Raw genomic sequence first — 18,937 nt, forward strand, 5'->3', positions numbered from 1 at the left:
CCTGGGCCTACAGGTGCTGGAAGTTCTGTCCTGGGAGGTCTATATTCTCAGGAGGCACCAGGCCAGAGCAGAGCAGGTGCCGTGCGTCAGAGCCTGGCACCAGTGCCAGGGCGTTTGCCCACACCTCAGCCTCACCTGTACCAGGGGATAATAATGTGACCTGCTTCACAGAGTTAGGATTAAATGATGAGGTCTGGGTGAGGTGTCAGAAGGCCTCCACGCAGGGTACCTAGTGTGTTAACCCCATCCTGCCCAGCAAAGCACCCTAGAGCCCTCTCAACCTGCCCTTACCAGGTAAGCAAAGCAGCTCGCCAGGAGAAGCGGTTTCAGGACTATAACGAGAGGTGTACTTTCCATCACCAGGCCCGGGTGAGCAGGGAGGAAACAGTTGTGTCGGTGAGAAGGTCAGAGGGCTGGGGTGGATGGCCAGGCAGGGGCCAAAGATCCAAACTGGGTGGGTGCTGTTCTGACCGGGTGGGGGAGGGCTGCACGCAGCAGCGCTGATCCGCCTTCGCCTGCACAGGAGTTCGCCGTGAGCTTGCGGAACCGCGTGTCTGCCATCCACGAGGTGCCCCCACCCAAGTCCTTCACCTTCCTCAGTGACGCCTGCCGGGGCCTGGAGCAGGCTCGCAAGGTGGTGGTGGTGCAGGCCGGGGAGGGGGTGCGGGGGATGTGCCAAGGGGCTCTGGTGGGCTGGGCCGCTTTCCTCTAACCTGCCTGGATGGAGGGAATGAGGAAGCAGGGAGGCCCCCTGGCCTGAGCAGGGAAAGGGCTGACTCGGGCTCCCACAGGTGCTGGCCTATGCCTGCGTGTACAGCTTCTACAACCAGGACACAGAGCACATGGATGTGGTGGAGCAGCAGACCGAGAACCTGGAGCTGCACACCAACGCCCTGCAGATCCTCCTAGGTGAGGCCTGGCCTCCTGCCTGCTCACTCCCACCTCCTGCCCACCTCCCCGCTCTGAGCAGTCCATCCCCGCAGTGGGTGAAACAGCACCCCCCTCCCAGCTCCCCACTGTGCTCTGTCCTCTTCCTCCACCTACTTCTTCACAGCCTTACAGATGCAGATATATCGGCCTTTTAAAGTCAGGTATGAAGGTGGGTGGTACATGCCATGCCGTCAGGTGCCTAAGGGCTTCACCTGACCGGTTTGATTACCATCTGTCCCCCTCTGCTACGATGTAGCCCGCCCCCCCCCCGCCCCCAGAATAGGTATCTAGGGCTACGCCTGGTAGGTGTTGATAGAACTTGGTAGATGTTCGGTAGGTGTTTGTTGAAGGAAGGAATGGAAGGAATGGAAGAAGGGAGGGAGCTCCTGTGCCCTGCCCTCTCTGCAGAGGAGACGCTGCTGCGGTGCAGAGACCTGGCCTCGTCCCTGCGCCTCCTGCGGGCAGACTGCCTCAGCACGGGCCTGGAGCTGCTCCGGAGGATCCAGGAGAGGCTGCTGGCTATCCTGCAGCATTCTACCCAGGTATGTGGCCCGACCCCGGGCCCCCTGGGCCCAGCACAGCCCCTGCCCTAGGGGCATCCAAAAGGAAAGGCAGGGAGGGTGAAACATGTTTGGAGACACGGGCTTGCGCCCCAGCTCCTAGGCCAGCCTGTTGGATGTGGTTGGACCCTGCCACTTAACCACCTGGTGAGTGCTGCAAGAGAGTTAGCCCCGATCAAGGGTATTTGCCCAGATGCTTATCAAAATCACTTGGGGAACTTTTTCATACTTCTCAGATGTAGACTCAGTATCCCAGGAGTGGGTGCCGGGGGACTGGGATCCACCGAGTAAGGGATCTCTGAGGTTCTTCCCAGCTCTAATACACTGATGTTGCATCTAAACTATGAGTCCTGCCCTCAGGGAGCTTACAGACGAGTAAGTAACTTGGGCAGACAAGACGTGAACATACACTGCCAGCTCCTGAAGCACGGGGGCGGTGTGCCTCACCATCGCAACCTGTGTCCCTGGAGACTGCCTGAGTTACGTTTCACAAAGGCATCGGTTTGTGGAGTCCTGGGATGAGGGAGGGACGAGGAGGTGGGAGCATTCTTGCTGGGAGCCTGGCACCTAGAGCAGAGGGAGTAGGCCCTCAGAGAATGTTCATTGAAGGAATGATGGGCAGAGGCCCAATGTCCTCTACTCTCCCACTTCCCACATCTCCCTGTCTCCTTGCCAGGACTTCCGGGTGGGTCTGCAGAGCCCATCATTAGAGGCCCGCGAGGCGAAAGGATCCAATGTGCCTGGCAGTCAGTGAGTAGGGTGGGCAGAGCCATGGCGGGGGAGTGGGGGATGCTAGGCTTTTTCTGGGGCTGAGTGTGGCTCTCTCCCTTGCTAGGCCGCAGAGCTCCTCGGGGCTGGAGGTGGATGAAGAGGAGGAGGAGGAGGAAGATGATGAGGATGATGTGCCCGAGTGGCAGCAGGATGAGTTTGATGAGGAGCTGGACAATGATAGCTTCTCCTATGACGAGTCTGAGAACCTGGACCGAGACACTTTCTTCTTCGGTGACGAGGATGATGATGATGAGGCCTATGACTGAGGGCCAGGACGCAAGAACACCTGGAGCCACCTCAGAGTCACGGGGGCCAAGGGGTGAAGTCACCCCTTCCTGCCATTGTTGGGGGAAGCAATTCCCAGTGTCTCCAGTACCTTCTGTTTACCGAATAAACTTTTTAACATACTTCTCTGGAAGCAGGCTGACACAGGTGCGTCCCCAAAGGCTAGTGTCAACTCCCTACTCCCTCCACACACCCCCCTCCTCATTGTTCACTTTTTTTTTTTTTTTTTACCTCCAGACTCTTGTGTTCTCAGAGAAGGTCCAAAGCAGACCCACTGGACCTAAATTGACAAAGGGAAATGAAAGTCTACATGGTTCAGGGCCAGGCGTAGGCCTGCCCGCTTGCCCCAGACCCAGCCTAGCATCAGAGACAGACAAACAGCCACCCCCCACCCCGGCCCAACCTTCCCATACTCTTCAGTGTTCCTGGCAGGAGCTTGACGGCATTAGATAGTACCCTCTCTTGCGGATCTACAGAATGTTTAATGTTCTCTACGTCTTGAAGTGAAATGCAGCAGGAAAAGGATATTATTGAGGACTGATCCCACGCCACCACTCACAGACATAAAGTTAGAATTTTAAACATACCTTTTAATTTGGAACTGGGGCTAGGAGGCAGGAAGGGCACTAGGGCAGAGTCTGGGATTAGAACGTAACAGAGCAGGGTTAAGTCAAGCGGTTGGGTCAGGGGTGACAGCTGCCTGCTAGAGGAGGGTCAGCCTCAAAGTATCGATCCAGCATGGCCTCCACCTGTCCCTCTTCATAGTCTAACACCTGGAACCTCGAGCCATCTGCCGCTCCCCGGATCATGGCTGAAAGCACTGAGCAGGGTGGAGGAAAGTAATGGTGGCTCCCATCCACACTCCCCTGCCCCCCCTCCGCTCCCCTCCCTGTCCCATTTTGGGGGTAGGCACTGTACCCAGAGCCCCTCAGGGAAGGAGCTGAGGGCTGGGTCCACAGAAAGCTGGGGTGGAAAAGGGGCCATCCAGGGCTTGAAGTGCTCACCTCGGCCAGATTGTGGACGGAACAGGCACAGAATTCGCTTATTGAGGGCCATGGCCCGGCCCAACTCATAGCCTACCCCCAACGACGGTTGGGTCACTTCTGCCACCACCACTGGGAAGAAAAGAGACTAAGGCTCAATACCCGGGGCTTGTGAGGGAGAAATGACAAGACTCTGGGTGTGGTGAGAAGAGAACTCTGGGGAGTCCCTTCTAGGTGTGGACGGGATCTAACATCCCAGAGGAGTTTGTGGATAGGAGGTGCGAGGGTGGGGGGAACTGCTCACCATCTGCCTGCTGCAGCCAGGCCAGGTCCCGCTCATGGATGAAACTGTCACCTACAGTAGCCTCTTCCCCTGTGGATGAGGAAAAGCTGGTCAAGGCCAAGCCCCTGCCTGGTCCTCAGCACTGAGTACCTCTCCTATGCCCTTGCCACCCCCACATTCACCCTGCCGCATGCTAGGTGACCAGGGACCCACCCAACACTAAGGTTCCATGAAAAGGAGTGAGGAAATAACCACAAGAAAGATTCAATCCCATGCTAGGAGGGATGTGTGATTAGGGCCAGATGAGTGACACAGATGAGATTAAGGGAAGGACTATACCTCAGTGTGTGACAGGGATCAGAGATGGAAAGGAGGAGGAATATCCTCCTCCAGTGCAGGATGGAAATGGGCAGTAGCAAGAGAACGCCCGTGCAAAGAAGGATGAACAACTAGGGAGCCTGAGTGGCTCTCGAGGTTTGGTGGGTGCCAGAATCAGCCGAGAGCTCGATATGAGGTCAGGCTGCTTCAGGAGCTCTTCAGAGGAGTGTGAACCGCACCAAACTTTGAGCACCAGTGCTGTAATACAGCCCATGACCAGTAGGAGGTGGTGGAAAGGAAGGTAGGAGAGGCTCTGACTGGGATCAGTATCTCATTTCCAGCTTGATTAAACGTTACCTCCGGAATCAGAGCAGAATCACTGGAGAGTCCGTTAAAAATGAATTCTAAGCCTTCAACCCAGACTGTGCTATGTGAATCTGCATTTTAAACAAGTTCCCTCAGACTTCCTTTGAGCACACTGAAGTTCCGGAACCAGTAGGTGGGCGTGGACGGGACTAGCGGTGAAACCAAACGAACCTTAAGCTTCTGGGTCCCGCACTTGCACAAGCCCTTCCCAACGCCCTAGCAATTTTGTGATTTCACCTTTTTAAAGAGGGCTCCCAGAACTGCATTAGATATTACAAATCCTGGACCCGCTCCTCGGTCGGGCGAGGGGGAAAAAAAAGGTTTTCTGAGCAGAAGTTACGAGAGTTTTGGCGCGATTTTCAAAGTAGAAAACTCGCCGAGATTCCAGACCAAATCTGATCAAAGCAATATTTTTGAAAGACCCAGCAGCCAGGAAGTAGCCTGATGAGAGTACGTGAGAGAAGGTGGTGGCAAGAATTGGGGTCCTTCGGGCCCAAGACAGGGCGGATATCTTGACCGCAAAGGGGGATAAGCTTGATCTTAGGTAGGGGAGCAGATGCCAGCGGGAAGCTGAGAACTGAAGCAGCCCCATTCACTCCCATTCTGCTCCTCCCTGCTCAGTCCCTGGTGAGGTTCTCCAGGAAAGAATCGAGGTCAAGATAACAAATGAATGCGGAGACTGAGCTCCCACCCGCAAGTTCACGGGACCCACGCGGTCCGAACCTCGGCTCCCCTTCCCCGCTGGGCAGGAGGGAGGGCTCCGGGCCGTAGGGACGCGCGGCCGGCCGGTGGTCCGATGGCCGCCGCCGAGCGGAGTGCAATCTCGGTAGCGAGGCGGGACCGGCCCGCTCCCCCGCCGCCCGCGCCCCGGGCCCGGCCGCGCGCGCCCCGCCTCTCGCCTCACCGCGCGCGCTCAGCTCCTTGGCCGCCACGTGCTCCGTGAGCACCGCCCCGAAGCGCCGCAGCCGAGACACGATCCGTTCGTACAGCGCCCAGTCCTCGCGTCCGCCGCGGATGCTCCCGCAGAAGTACAGGGCCTGGCGGCCCCCCTGGCCCGGCTCCCCGCATTCCCGCGCTCTGGCCTCCGCCGCCGCCATCCTCGCCGCCGCCGCCGTCTCTCCGTTTCCCGCGCCAGGGGGCGCCCGCTCGCGGCCACGTGACTCGGCCGGCCCTCCCTGGGTCCGGGGAGGCCCCTCCTGCGACTGGCGGCGAGCTGGGAGCGTGGCATTAGCCTCCAGACGCTGAGGACAGCACGGGCTAGGGGCGGAAACCCACCGCCCCGACTTCGTCACTGCAGCTTGCCTCCCACCCCCACCCGGTCCTGTTGGCCTTGGCCTTTCCCATCTCAGCTAGACGCAAGTGCATCATTCCCTGGTGATTCTTACCTCGCGGACCCCATCTCCTACTACTACCACTCACTTTTCTGCAGCCACGCTGGCTTTCCTGGCTGTTCTTCAAGTATGCTGGCCATGCCCTTGCCTCAGAGCCTTTGCATTTGCTGTTCCCTGGAACTCTTTTTCTCCCAGGTAGTTCCCTGGAGCGTTCCCTCAGCTCTTCCAAGTCTGTTCACGGGTCACCTTCCCTGACCACCCTATTCAACATGGCAGGCTCCTATTCCCAGAACTCCCCATCGCCCTTCCCTGCCTTACCTTTTCTCCTCAAACCCATGAACTGTGTCATCATGATCTGAGCCGAACTCGAGTTAGAGGCTTAATGACGGAGCCACCCAGGCACCCTTGTTGTATGTCTTTCTATGTCCAGTAGAATATAAGTCCCCAGGAGGGCAGGAACTTTTACAGTTTTGTTTACTGCTATATCCCTGGGTTCTAGAACTGTACTTGGCACATAGGAACGATTTACCAAATATTTGTTAATGCATGAGTGGATTCAAATGAGAAGTTATATTTGCAGCACGTTGTAATCTGCTCCGCCCTGTTGTAGGCTGACAGAAGCAGGAGCTCCAGGGAGGCTGGCAAACACACCATTATTCACTGGTGGTAACAATGGTCTCCCCCTCATTTTACTATGAAAATAACACAAATATAGGACCAAAAAATCAAACGGAACAAGAGAGTACCTGGTGGAAAGTGAGTCTTGAGACCCCAATCCCATTCCCTAGAGAAAAGCACTGTCATGCTTCCTTCTGAATTCTTCCTGAATGATAACTGTAAAATACCTAAGTATGGGTTACAGAACTGACATAATTTTTAAAAATGCAAAAGACACAAGGGTGCCTGGCTGGCTCAGTTGGAAGAGCGTGTGACTCTTGACCTCGGGGTTGTGAGTTCAAGCCCCACATTGGGTGTAGAGATTACTTAAATAAATAAATAACCAAACAAGAAATGCAGGGGCGCCTGGGTGGCTCAGTCCGTTAAGCATCCAACTCTTGATGTTGGCTCAGGTCACCATCTCAGGGTTGATGAGATTCTCTCTTGGGATGCTCTCTCTCCCTTTCTCTCTGTGTCTCCCCCACTTGCGTGCATGCACATGCACTCTCTGTCTCAAGATAAGTGAATAAATAAACACTTTTTTAAAAAATGCAAAGACACAAAGAGAAGGCAAAGAGATTTTAGTATATCTCTGTCCTCCATGGGCACAGCCACAGATAGCCGGACCGTGGGGCAAACATGTATGTGGAGCCATGCATTAGGGCCCCAGGCTCTCTCTCATACACATTCACATACACCTCTAGGAAAGAAGCTTCGTGTGCCAGCTCTCTGCTGTCAGCTCAGAGCCAGCTTTGGATCCTGTCACCCTCTCTCTCTGCCCCTCCCCCACTTGCACACGCACATGTGCGCGCTCTCTCTCTCTCTCTCTCAAAAATAAACATTAAAAAAAAAGGAAGCTTCATGTGCCAGATAACATGATGGGCAATCTCCTTTCCCCTCCTGATTCTTGCCACACTTTCCCATAGGAGAGGAACCCACGTACACACGTACATACAAAGCATCCTGTCTCTGCCTCTATGTCTTAAAGAAAATAAACCAGCCTCTCTCTCCTTAGGGTCACACCTGTGATGTGGCTGCCATTCCCTGTTCGACCTCAGGCTGAAGGTGAAAGAATAGAAGGAATATTTTGTGTTTCTCCAAATGGTAAAACAAAGCCCTGAAATTGGTTCTATATCCACTGTCAGATGGGTGAGGACGCAGACCCAGTTGTGGCTTGCAGCTCAGACCCTCCAGCTCAGTGCAAGGAGGCCTGAGGTGGAGGGAGGGGGCACTAAGTGGTGGATGGGGGGCCGGGGGAGGGGGGCACTCTAGTGAGACAGCCCGATGGAGGACAGTATCTCACCACATGACAGGAGGCCAGAATCAAGTCCTAATTCAGTTTCTGGCGAGCTCTGTGACCTTGAGCACATCCCTTAAGCCCTCTGAGCTTCAGTTTCCTCATCTATAAGTAGGAAACGTTATGCTGCCTTTACTTATGCATTTTGAGTATGATGCAATTCCCCTGAAGTATATGAGAGCACTTTACAAAACACAAATGCTCTACAAATCTAAGTCATTGTTCAGTTCAACAAAACTGTTTCCATTACAGACAATGTCAAACTTATATCCTAGTAGAGAGAAGAGTGGAAGAGTATATAGTGCATAATTCCATTTAAATGATCTGCGTGCTGTCTCTCTAAATAGGGTTTTTCTGGACATGTCATTTACATGGACTCATTTAATAATTTTCACAAAGGATTACTAAATTGTACACTTATAATCGATAGAATGTATTGATGTGTAAATTATACTTCATAAAGCTGTCTTTTAAAAGCAAAACTAGGGGCACCTGGGTGGCTCAGTTGGTTAAGCATCCGACTCTTGATTTAGGCTCAGATCATGATCCCACGTTCATGGGATTGGGCTCCACATGGGCTCCATGCTGAGCATGGAGCCTGCTCAAGATTCTCTCCCTCCCTACTGCCATCACTCATGCTTTCTTTCTAAAAAAAATAAGTAAAACTAGGGGTACCTAGGTGGCTCAGTGGGTTGAGTGTCCGACTTTGGCTTAGGTCATGATCTGGCAGTCCATGAGTTCGAGCCCTGTGTTAGGCTCTGTGCTGAACGCTCAGAGCCTAAAGCCTGCTTTGGATTCTGTGTCTCCCTCTCTCTCTGCCCCTCCCCCACTCATGCTCTGTCTCTCTGTCTCAAAAAAAAAAATGTTAAAAAAAATTTTTAAATAAAATAAGTAAAACTTAAAAAATAATAAATAGGGGCACTTGGGTGGCTCAGTCGGTTAAATGTGCAACTTCAGCTCAGTTCATGATCTTGTGGTTCGGGGTTCAAGCCCTGCGTTGGGCTCACTGCTGTCAGCACAGAGCCTGCTTGGGATCCTGTTTCCCTCTCTCTCTGCCCCTCCCCAGGTCAAGCTTTCTTTCCATCTCAAAAATAAATGAAAACATTAAAAAAAAATTTTAATAAATAAATAAATAAATAAATAAAAAGTAAAACTAAAGTATGGGAAATAAGAAATAATATAATGAGACTCAGCAATTATCGATTTGTGGCCAATCTGGTTTTATCTATATATGCCCATGTCCAATTTCCTTGCTCTACTGTTTTGCTGCAAATTCAAGATTACATTATTTTGGTTGTAAATATATTAATATGTGCTTCTAAAAGATACTCTTTTTTAAAAACATATAACCAAAATATCATTATCCCAGCTAAAATATTTGACAAGATTTTTTAAAGTCATCAAATATTCTACCACTGTTCAAATCTCCAGTTGTCTTAAAAATGTTATAAATGTTTGTGTACAGTTTGTTTAAAAGCAGAAGCCACCTAAAATCCACGTTGTGATTGGCTGATATGTCTTTTAAGACAATTTTAACCAATATGTTGCCCCTCCATATCGTCACCTCCCAGCCCCCTCATTTGTCCTGCAGTTTCCTACAGTCTGGACCTTACTGATTATATCCCTGTGGTGTCATTTAAAGTGTTCCTCTGTCCTATAAATTGGAGTTGGATGTGGAAGCTTGATCAGATTCATAATTTTGGGCAAGACTATTTCACAGGTGTACTCCCATCGTGGGGCACATAGCGTCTGGATGTCCCTCTTTTGATGTTAGTAGCCAAGGATGCTCAATGCCCTGATTCATTCATTCATTCATTCATTCATTCTTGGGACATACCAATGAAAATTTTTTATTATAAGATAAAATCCACCTGCAGCAAACTACCTTAAAGCAAATTAATTATTATAAAACAAACACTCTCGTAACCACCATTCACATCAAGAAATAAATCTTTAGCCTCCCAGAAGTTTCCATGTGTCCTATCCCAGTGACAGCCTCTTTATTCCCTCCAAAAGTAGCCACTGCCCTTACTTTTTATAGTAAGGACCAAAAGAGGGCATAAGTAAACTTCCTTATGCTTCTTTATGGTTTTATCACCCAAACGTGCATCCCTAGTCCTATGGTTTAAATGGACTCATTTTTTATATGTTTTTAAAGTCTCTTTTAATCTACAGCTTTGAAGATACTTTTTTTTTTTTTTTTTTTTTTTGAGGTATTTGTTTTGTGTGAGACACTCAGTGGGCACTCAAGGAACTACAAAAAAAAGAGTACAGTCTGAAACTTTAGACTCTGGTCTGGGGAAGGGCCAGCCTTGGCTCAAGAATAGATGTCAACTAGGGGCCTCTGGGTGGCTCAGGCGGTTAAGCATCTGACTTTGGCTCAGGTCAGGATCTCACAGTTCATGAGTTTGAGCCCCACGTCAGGCTCTGTGCTGACAGCTCAGAGCCTGGAGACTGCTTCGGATTCTGTGTCTCTCTCTCTGTCTCTGCCCTTCTCCTGCTCATGATCTGTCCCTCAAAAATAAATAAACATTAAAAAAAATTCTTTTTAAATAATAAAAAAAAAGAATAGAGGTCAGCTTAATGCCAAGCAGCAATGTGCAAAGGGTTGAACAGTTCCAGGAAAGCAGAGATCAAGCACATGGAATGTACCTTCCAATGTATCCTCCCACTTCTGCTGGTTAACACCCAGGTCAAACAAACACCTGCTTCCCACCAAGAAGGAATAGCAGGGACCAGATTTACCCTCCCATTGTTCATTTTGTGCTCATTTTTTTTTTTAATGTTTATTTATTTCTGAGACAGAGAGAGACAGAGCATGTGGGGGGGGGGGCAGAGAGAGTGGGAGACACAGAATCTGAAGCAGGCTCCAGGCTCCGAGGCTCGGAGGCTCCGAGCACAGAGCCCAACGCGGGGCTCAAACTCACAAACCGTGAGATCATGACCTGAGCCAAAGTCGGTCGCTAAACCGACTGAGCCATCCAGGCGCCCGCCCCATCATTTGTTTGTTTTTCAAATGTGATGATGTTCCTTTCTCAGATACGTTGTAGAGAAAGCAGGGTTGAGGATCTCTCTCTATATATATAGTGTGTGTGTGTGTGTGTGTGTATATAAATATATATATATGTATATATATATATATATATATATATATATTATCCGCTTTTAGCGGAGCTTGAACTCATGAACCATGAGGTCATGACCTGAAACGAAACCAAGAGTCAAACGCTTAATTGACTGAACCACCCAGGCATCCCTCTTTTTTTTTTTTTTTTCTTTTTAATGCAAAGTCTCCACCCAACATGGGGCTTGAACTCAAGACCCTGAGATTAAGATTTGCGTGCTCTACCCTGTGTCAGGCTCTGTGCTGACAGCTCAGAGCCTGGAGCCTGCTTCAGATTCTGTCTCCCTCTCTCTCTGCCCCTCCCCTGCTTGCAGTCTGTCTCTCTCAAAATTAAATAAACATTAAAAAATAATTAAAAAAAAAAGATGTGCATGCTCTACTGACTGAGCCAACCAGGTGCCCCCTGGAGTCTTCCTCACCATCTCAATTGCTAGGATGTTTTCTTGCTAGTGGCATCACTTATGATGGGAATTTTGTGCAAGGAGGGAATACCTAGACTCATACTCCACTCTTCCGTGTTAGGCATCCGTAGAGGCCAAAACAGGGAGTTCAGCCTTAGTGCTCAATTTTAGATTTTTTTTTTTGTGAATAATTATTAATTTAAAATTTTATTACAAAATATTTCAAGTATGAGTGAAGTTTGGAGAATGGTATATCAAATATCCTAGTATCCACTACTCAGGTTTTTCAAATCTTAAAATTTTGTTATATCTATTTCAGATCTATCTATGTATTATATATATTATAATATGTATTATAAATATTATCTGTTATGTATAGAATAGATATGTATGTATATAAAATCTAGGTACAATAGATATTTACATATATAACAGATAATATATCTAAAATAGATAGATAATGGATAATAGATAATATATTACCTGCATATAATCGTCTTAATAGATAATATATTACCTGCATATAATCGTCTATACACATGTACACTAGATCAAACTTGGTTATATTTTTATTTTTCATTATTTTTCTCTTTTTAATTGTTTATTTATTTTTGAGAGAAAGAGAGACAGAGACTGAGAGAGATAGAGTGCCAGCAGGCGAGGGGCAGAGAAACAGGGAGACACAGAATCTGAAGCAGGCTCCAGGCTCTGAGCTGTCAGCACAGAGCCTGATGTGGGGCTCAAACTCATGAACCACAAGATCATGACCTGAACCAAAGTTGGACGCTTAACTTACTGAGCCACCCAGGTGCCCCTATATTTTTATTTTTCAAATATTCTATAGCTTTACTTTTTTTTTTTTTTGCCCATTTGATTTATCAATTACTGAGGTAATTTTGTTAAAATATCCCTTTGACAGTGGATTTACATTTTTTTCCATGTAATTTTACCTATTTTTACTCTGTTTTCTGAAACTATTATTAGGTGAGTGCAAGTTTAGACTTTTTATATGTTCTTGGTGGTATACTTTTTGTCCTCATGATGTGACCCACTTTTTTCCTGGTAAATCCTTTGGACTTGCATATTTTCACATCTTCAGTTTTAACCTTTTTTTAATCCAATGTGTCTCTATTAAGCAGTTTATATTTGCATTTTTAAGAAACTGGTGCTCTATTAATCAATGAATTTCTTCCATTTATATTTATTGTGATTAATATTTGGATTTTTTCCTCTTATCCTCTTTTGTGCTTTATATTTACCATGCTTTTCCTTGCTCCTTTTGTTGTATGTCATGCTTTCTTTTCTGTGATTAAAAAAATTTTTTGTCACTGCATTAGTTTTAGATGTACAACATAGTGAGCTGATATATATATATATATATATATATATATATATATATACACACACATACTGTGAAGTGTTCACCACAATAGGGTTAATTAACATTCATTACCACACATAGTTATAAATGCTTTTTCTTGTGATGAGAACTTTTATGATGTACTCTCTTAGCAACCCTCAAATATACAATGCAGTATTATTAACTGTAGTCACCATGCTGTACCTTACTTACCCAGGACTTATTTGTCTTATAACTGGAAGTTTATATCTTTTGATCACCTTCTTCCACTTGACTCAATGTCCCACCTCCCCTGACTCTGGTAACCACCAATTTGTTCTCTGTATCTATGAATTTGTTTTTGTTGTTGGTTCAAGATGGATCATAGCCATTCTAACAAGCCTAAGGTGACGTATCATTGTGTTTGGATTTTTTAAAAAAGTAATCTGTACACCCAACATGGGGCTTGAACCTACGACCCTGAGATCAAGAGTTGTACGCTCTACCGACTGAGCCAGCCAGGCATCACAAAGATTTTATTTTTAAGTAATCTCTACACCCAATGTGTATTTTTAAGTAATTTCTACACCCAACTTATAACCCTGATATCAAGAATTGCATGCTTCACCAACTGAGCCAGCCAGGCACCCCTATCGTTGTGGTTTTGATTTGCATTTCCCCAATGATTAGTGATGTTAAGCACATTTTCATGTTCCTGTTGGCCATTTGTATGCCTTCTTTTGAAAAGTATCTGTTCAGGCCCTTTGGCCATTTTTAATTAGATCATTTTTTTGTGCTATTGAGTTTTGTGAATTCTTTATATATTTTGGATATTAACCCTTTATCAGATATATTGTTTGTAAATATTTTGTCCCATTCCATATGTTGTCTTTTCATTTTTCTGACTTTTTTGGGGGGGGAGGAGTGGGTTTTGTTTTTGTTTTTGTTTTCTTGCCATGCAGAAGCTTTTTAGTTTGATGTAGTCCCACTTGTCTATTTATTTTTGTTGTTGCTTATACTTTAGGTGTCATATCAAGAAAAGCCCAGTGCCAATACCCATGCAAAATAGCTTTTTCCCTATGTCTTCTTCTAGGAGTTATATGGTTTCAGGTCTTACATTTAAGTCTTTAATCTAACTCGAGTTAATTTTTTGTGAGTGGTATAAAATAGGGGTTTAGTTTCATTCTTTTTTAAAAGTTTATTTATTTATTTTTGAGAGAGAAAGAGAGAGAGAGAACATGCACACACACGGGGGAGGGGCAGACAGAGAGAAGGAGACAGAGAATCCCAAGCAGGTTCCCAGCTGTCCGCACAGAGCCCGAAGTAGGGCTCAAACCCATGAACCGTGAGATCGTGACCTAAGCTGAAATCAAGAGTCAGATACTTAACCGACTGAGCCACCCAGGAGCCCCTCATTTCATTCTTCCACATGTGAATATCAGTTTTCCCAGCACCATTTATTGGAGAGATTGTCTTGTCCAAAAACAATTTTTTTTTTTAATTGAAGGAGAGTTGACACACAATGTTTCAGGTGTACCACATAGTAGCTTGACAAGTCTAGACATATATTCACCACAAGTGTAGCTCCCATCTGACACCATACAACACTATTACAGTACCATTGACTATGTTCCCCATGACTTATTCCATAACTAGAAGCCTGTATCTCCCACTTCCTGTCACCCATTTTGTCCATTCTCCCACCACCTCCCCCTCTGGACACCATGTTTGTTCTCTATATTTAGGAGTCTGTGTCTCTTTTGTTGTTATTGCTTTTTGTTTGTTTTAGATTCCACATGTAAGTGAAATCACAGTGTCTCTCTCTGTCTGACATATTCCACTTAGCGTGATGTCCTCTGTGTCCATCCATGTTGTCACAAATGGCAAGATCTTATTCTTTTTTATGGCTGAGTAATATTCCACCGTCTACATATACCACATCTTCTTTATCCATTCATGTATCGATGAGCACTTAGGTTGCTTCCATATAATGGCTATTGTAAATAATGCTGCAGTGAACTAAGGGGTGCACATATCTTTTTAAAGTAGTGTTTGCAGGGGTGCCTGTGTGGCTCAGTTAAATGTCTGACTTAGGCTCAGGTCATGAGCTCACGGTTTATGAGTTCAAGCCCTGCGTCAGGCTCTGTGCTAACAGCTCAGAGCCTGGAGCCCGCTTCGGATTCCGTGTCTCCCTCTCTCTTTGCCCCTCCCCTGCTCACCCTCTGTCTCTCTCTCTCAAAAATAAACATTAAATAAATAAATAAAATAGTGTTTTCATTTTTCAGTTTCTTCAGATAAATACCCAGAAATGGAGTTATTGGATCATGTGGTACTTCTATTTTTTTTTTTTTATGATTTTTTTCCCCAAGTTTTTATTTAATTCCAGTCAGTTAACATACAATGTAATATTAGTTTCAGGTGTAAAATTTAGTGATTCAACACTTGCATACAACACCCGGTGCTCATCACAAGTGCCCTCCTTAATCCTCATCTTCTATTTCCCACATCCCTCCACCTCCTTTCCCCCTGGTAACCATCAGTTTGTTCTCTACAGTTAAGAGTCTGTTTCTCGATTTTCCTCTGTCACCCCACCTATGTTCCTTTGTTTTGTTACTTAAATTATGCATATGAGGGAAATCAGATGGTATTTGTCTTTCTCTGACTGACTTATTTCACTTAGCATAATACTCTAGCTCCATCCACATTGTTGCAAATGGCAAGATTTCATTCTTTTTAACGATTTTGTTTTAAAAGTTTATTTTGAGGGGCGCCTGGGTGGCTCGGTCGGTTAAGCGTCCGACTTCGGCTCAGGTCACGATCTCACGGTCCGTGGGTTCGAGCCCCGCGTCGGGCTCTGTTGCTGACAGCTCAGAGCCTGGAGCCTGTTTCGGATTCTGTGTCTCCCTCTCTCTGTGACCCTCCCCCGTTCATGCTCTGTCTCTCTCTGTCTCAAAAATAAATAAACGTTAAAAAAAAAATAAAAAAAATAAAAATAAAAGTTTATTTTGAGAGAGAGAGTGTGCAAACAGGAGCAGGAGAGGGGCAGAGAGAGAGAGAGAGAGAATCCCAAGCAGGCTCCACACAGCACAACATGGGGCTCAAACCTCCTGATCATGAGATCATGACCTGAGCCAAATCAAGAGTCAAATGCTTAACTGACTGAGCCACCCAGGCACCCCTGAAGTTTTTAAAATGTATTTATTTATTTTGAAAGCGAGACAGACAGACAGAGAGGGAGAGACAGAGAATCCCAAGTAGGTTCTGCATTGTCAGCGCAGAGCCCGACATGGGGCTTGAACTCGTGAACCATGAGACCATGACCTGAGATGAAGTCGGAGGCTTAACCAACTGCCACCCAGGTGCCCCTAAAGATTTTATTTTTAAGTAATGTCTACACCCACATGGGGCTTGAACTCACAACCCTGAGATCCAGAGTCGCATATTCTACCGACTGAGCCATCCAGGTGCCCCTATTTTTAGTTTTTTGAGGAACCTCCCTACTGTTTTCCACCGTGACTGCACCCATTTACACTCCCACCAACAATGCATGAGTGTTCCCTTTTCTCCACATCCTTGCCAACACTTGTTATTTCTTATCTTTTTGATAGTAGCCATTCTGAGGTGTAAGGGGATGCCTCACTGTGGTTTTGATTTGCATTTCCCTGATGATTAGTGATGTTAAGTATCTTTTCGTGTGTCTGTTGGCCACATGTATGGAAGAGACTGTCTTTTCTTCACTGACTATTCTTGGCTCCCTTGTCAAATATTAGTTGGCCATATATGCATGGGCTTATTTCTGGGCTCTCAGTTCTGTTCCATTGGTTATGTGTCTGTCTTTATGCTGGTACCTTACTCTTTTGATTTTGTAGCTTTGTAACGTAGCTTGAAATCAGAAGATGTGATGCCTCCCACTTTATTCTTCTTTCTCAGGACTACCTTAGTTATTCAGGGTCTTTTCTGGTTCTGTATAACTTTTAAGATTGTTTTTTCTACTTCTGTAAAAAATGTCATTGGATTCTTGATAGGGATTGCTTTCAATCTACAGGTGGCTTTGGGTAGTATGGTACATTTTCATGTACCTATTGGCTAGTGCATGTCTTTTTTGGAAAAATGTCTATTTAGATGCTCTGCCCATTTTTTTTGAGGGGGGGGCACAAGTGAGCAAGGAGCGGACACAGAATCCCAGGGGGGAAAGAGAGACAGACAGAGAGAGAGAGAGAGAGAGAGAGAGAAGCAGGGCTCACCCAAAGCGGGGCTCACCCAAAGCAGGGCTTGAGCTCACCTGATGTGGGATTTGAACTCACGAATCGAGAGATCATGACCTGAGCCAAAGTCAGATGCTTAATGACTGAGCCATCCAGGCACCCTGCCCATTTTTAAAGTGGATTGTCCTTTCTTCCCCCCTATTGAATTGTATGAGTTCTTTATATATTTCAGATATTAACCCTTTACCAGATATATGATTTAAGACAAATTTTTTTTTTACATTTTATTTATTTTTGAGAGAGAGAGAGAGAGAGAGAGCGCACAAGTGGGGGAGAGGCAGAGAGAGGGAAACACAGAATCTGAAGCAGGCTCCAGGCTCTGAACTGTCAGCACAGAGCCTGATGTGGGGCTCGAACTCACAAACCATGAGATCATGACCTGAGCCACCCAGGCACCCCTACCAATATATGATTTGCAATCATTTTCTCCCTTTCCATAAGTTGCCTTTTCATTTTATTGATGGTTTCCTTTGCTGTATAACCTCCCATGTTTAACAAGAAAAACAACTGGACAGGATATATGAAACAATGATGTTTGAACATTGGCCATCAGGCAGTGTAGGACGGCAAAGAGGAAAACAGCTCACCTGAAAACAGCCAGGTGAGCTGTGTGTTCCCCCCCCCCCCATGTTGCCTGCAGGGCTTCCGGGCTTCAGAGAGGAGGAACCAAGCTGAGCCCAGCAGTCTCCTTGAGCTGAGGAGGCCGAGTGGGGAGTCCACGGAGGCCAAGGCAGCTGGTTTGTAGAACAGAGCATAGGATCCAAGAGAGAGCTCTGGAATGTTCAGAGGGCACTCCGTGACAGATCAGCACATGTGTGTGAGGAAATTCTCTGAGGCAGGAAAAGAACCACCTGAAAGTAGCAAAGTGAATCTCCAGAGCTCACACAGCAGTGGAAAAAGTGCCTGTTCCCTCCAGCCGAGGTGGAAAAACCTCATCATGCATGGGGCATGAGGTAAATTATGCTGAAGGCTTGTGCCTCAGTATTGGGGAAAATTATCCCTGGTCTAGAAGCTGTTTAGGTCCCACCTAATAAAGCTTAAAGAGTAAGCCTTAGTGGATCAAACTGTTTCTAAGTAAATGAGCTGCATCCTGGAGCAAAACTCAAGAGTATTTACTGAAATACAAAAATATCCAGGGGCGCCTGGGTGGCCCAGTTGGTTAAGCATTCGACTTTGGCTCAGGTCGTGATCTCATGGTTTGTGAGTTCGAGCCCCACATCGGGCTCTGTGCTGACAGTTCAGAGCCTGGAGCCTGCTTCAGATTCTGTGTTTCCCTCTCTCTCTGCCTCTCCCCAACTTGTGCTCTCTCTCTCAAAAATAAATAAACACTAAAAAATTTTTTTAAAAAATCCCAAACCCGACAAAGTAAAACTCACACTATTTGGCATCCAATAAAAAATTAGTGTATGGAAAGAAGCAGAAAAACAAGAGCGGGAAGAAAAATCAACTGAAACTGGTCCAGAAATCATTCAGATAATAAAATTCATAGGCAAGTACATTAAAATAGTTATTATAACTATTCCATATGCTTAAGAAATTAGAAGGAAAATTGAACATGAAAGATTTTTAAAAGACCCAGATTGAATTTCTAGAGATGTATACTAGAATGAAAAATACATCCAATGAGATTAATACCACCTGCAAAAGGTAAGATTAATGAACTTGAATACACAGCAGCAGAAACTATGCAAAACAGGGGTGCCTGGCTGGCTCAGTTGGTAGAGCATGTGACTCTTGATCTCAGGGTTGTAAGTTCCAGCCCCATGTTGGGTGTAGGGATTACTTAAAAATAAAATCTTAAAAACACACACACACACAAAACACAATGAGAAAAAAAGACCGGGGAAAAATGAACAAAGCATCAGTGAGCTATGGAAAACTCAAGTGGCCTCATAAACAGGCTCATTGGAGTCTCTGGGAAAAAAGAGAAGGCAGAAAAAATATTTGAGAAAATAATGGCTGAAAATTTCCCAAACCTGATGAAAACTATAAATTCACAGATACAAACCCCAAGCACAAGAAACATG

At 46.2% G+C, this 18,937-nt stretch overlaps 2 protein-coding genes across 7 annotated transcripts in view; one reads left to right on the forward strand and one right to left on the reverse strand.

The window, feature by feature from the left end:
- CUL9 (cullin 9) overlaps positions 1-2,669 on the forward strand; it is a 37,474-nt gene extending 34,805 nt beyond the window's left edge. For 5 of the 6 annotated variants that reach the window (XM_042986408.1, XM_007085163.3, XM_007085164.3 and 2 more), the window contains 6 exons: positions 295-369; positions 524-634; positions 792-909; positions 1,339-1,472; positions 2,167-2,240; positions 2,326-2,669. In XM_042986408.1, coding sequence (XP_042842342.1) covers positions 295-369; positions 524-634; positions 792-909; positions 1,339-1,472; positions 2,167-2,240; positions 2,326-2,527 — 714 coding nt within the window. In that variant the 3' untranslated portion in view covers positions 2,528-2,669. The remainder of the gene's footprint in view (positions 1-294; positions 370-523; positions 635-791; positions 910-1,338; positions 1,473-2,166; positions 2,241-2,325) is intronic. The other variant, XM_042986407.1, reaches the window with a different exon arrangement.
- Positions 2,670-3,110: 441 nt separating this feature from the next.
- On the reverse strand, positions 3,111-5,608 carry DNPH1 (2'-deoxynucleoside 5'-phosphate N-hydrolase 1). The gene is made up of 4 exons (XM_042985295.1): positions 5,401-5,608; positions 3,834-3,902; positions 3,551-3,661; positions 3,111-3,366 (listed from the first exon to the last, which is right to left on the reverse strand). Exons 1-4 carry the CDS (start codon positions 5,591-5,593, stop codon positions 3,230-3,232), a joined length of 510 nt encoding a protein of 169 aa, XP_042841229.1. The 5' UTR covers positions 5,594-5,608; the 3' UTR covers positions 3,111-3,229.
- Positions 5,609-18,937: the final 13,329 nt, after the last annotated feature.

The sequence above is a fragment of the Panthera tigris genome, chromosome B2 (genome assembly GCF_018350195.1).
Source record: "Panthera tigris isolate Pti1 chromosome B2, P.tigris_Pti1_mat1.1, whole genome shotgun sequence".
NCBI lineage: Eukaryota > Metazoa > Chordata > Mammalia > Carnivora > Felidae > Panthera > Panthera tigris.

Excerpts from the sequence above, each read along its gene's own strand:
- DNPH1 (XM_042985295.1), bottom strand. The coding sequence starts at position 5,593 with ATGGCGGCGGCGGAGGCCAGAGCGCGGGAATGCGGGGAGCCGGGCCAG. Across the intron at positions 3,903-5,400 it reads CAAGGAGCTGAGCGCGCGCG|GGGAAGAGGCTACTGTAGGT; the intron begins GTGAGGCGAGAG and ends CCTCATCCACAG. Across the intron at positions 3,367-3,550 it reads CCGTCCACAATCTGGCCGAG|TGCTTTCAGCCATGATCCGG; the intron begins GTGAGCACTTCA and ends CACCCTGCTCAG.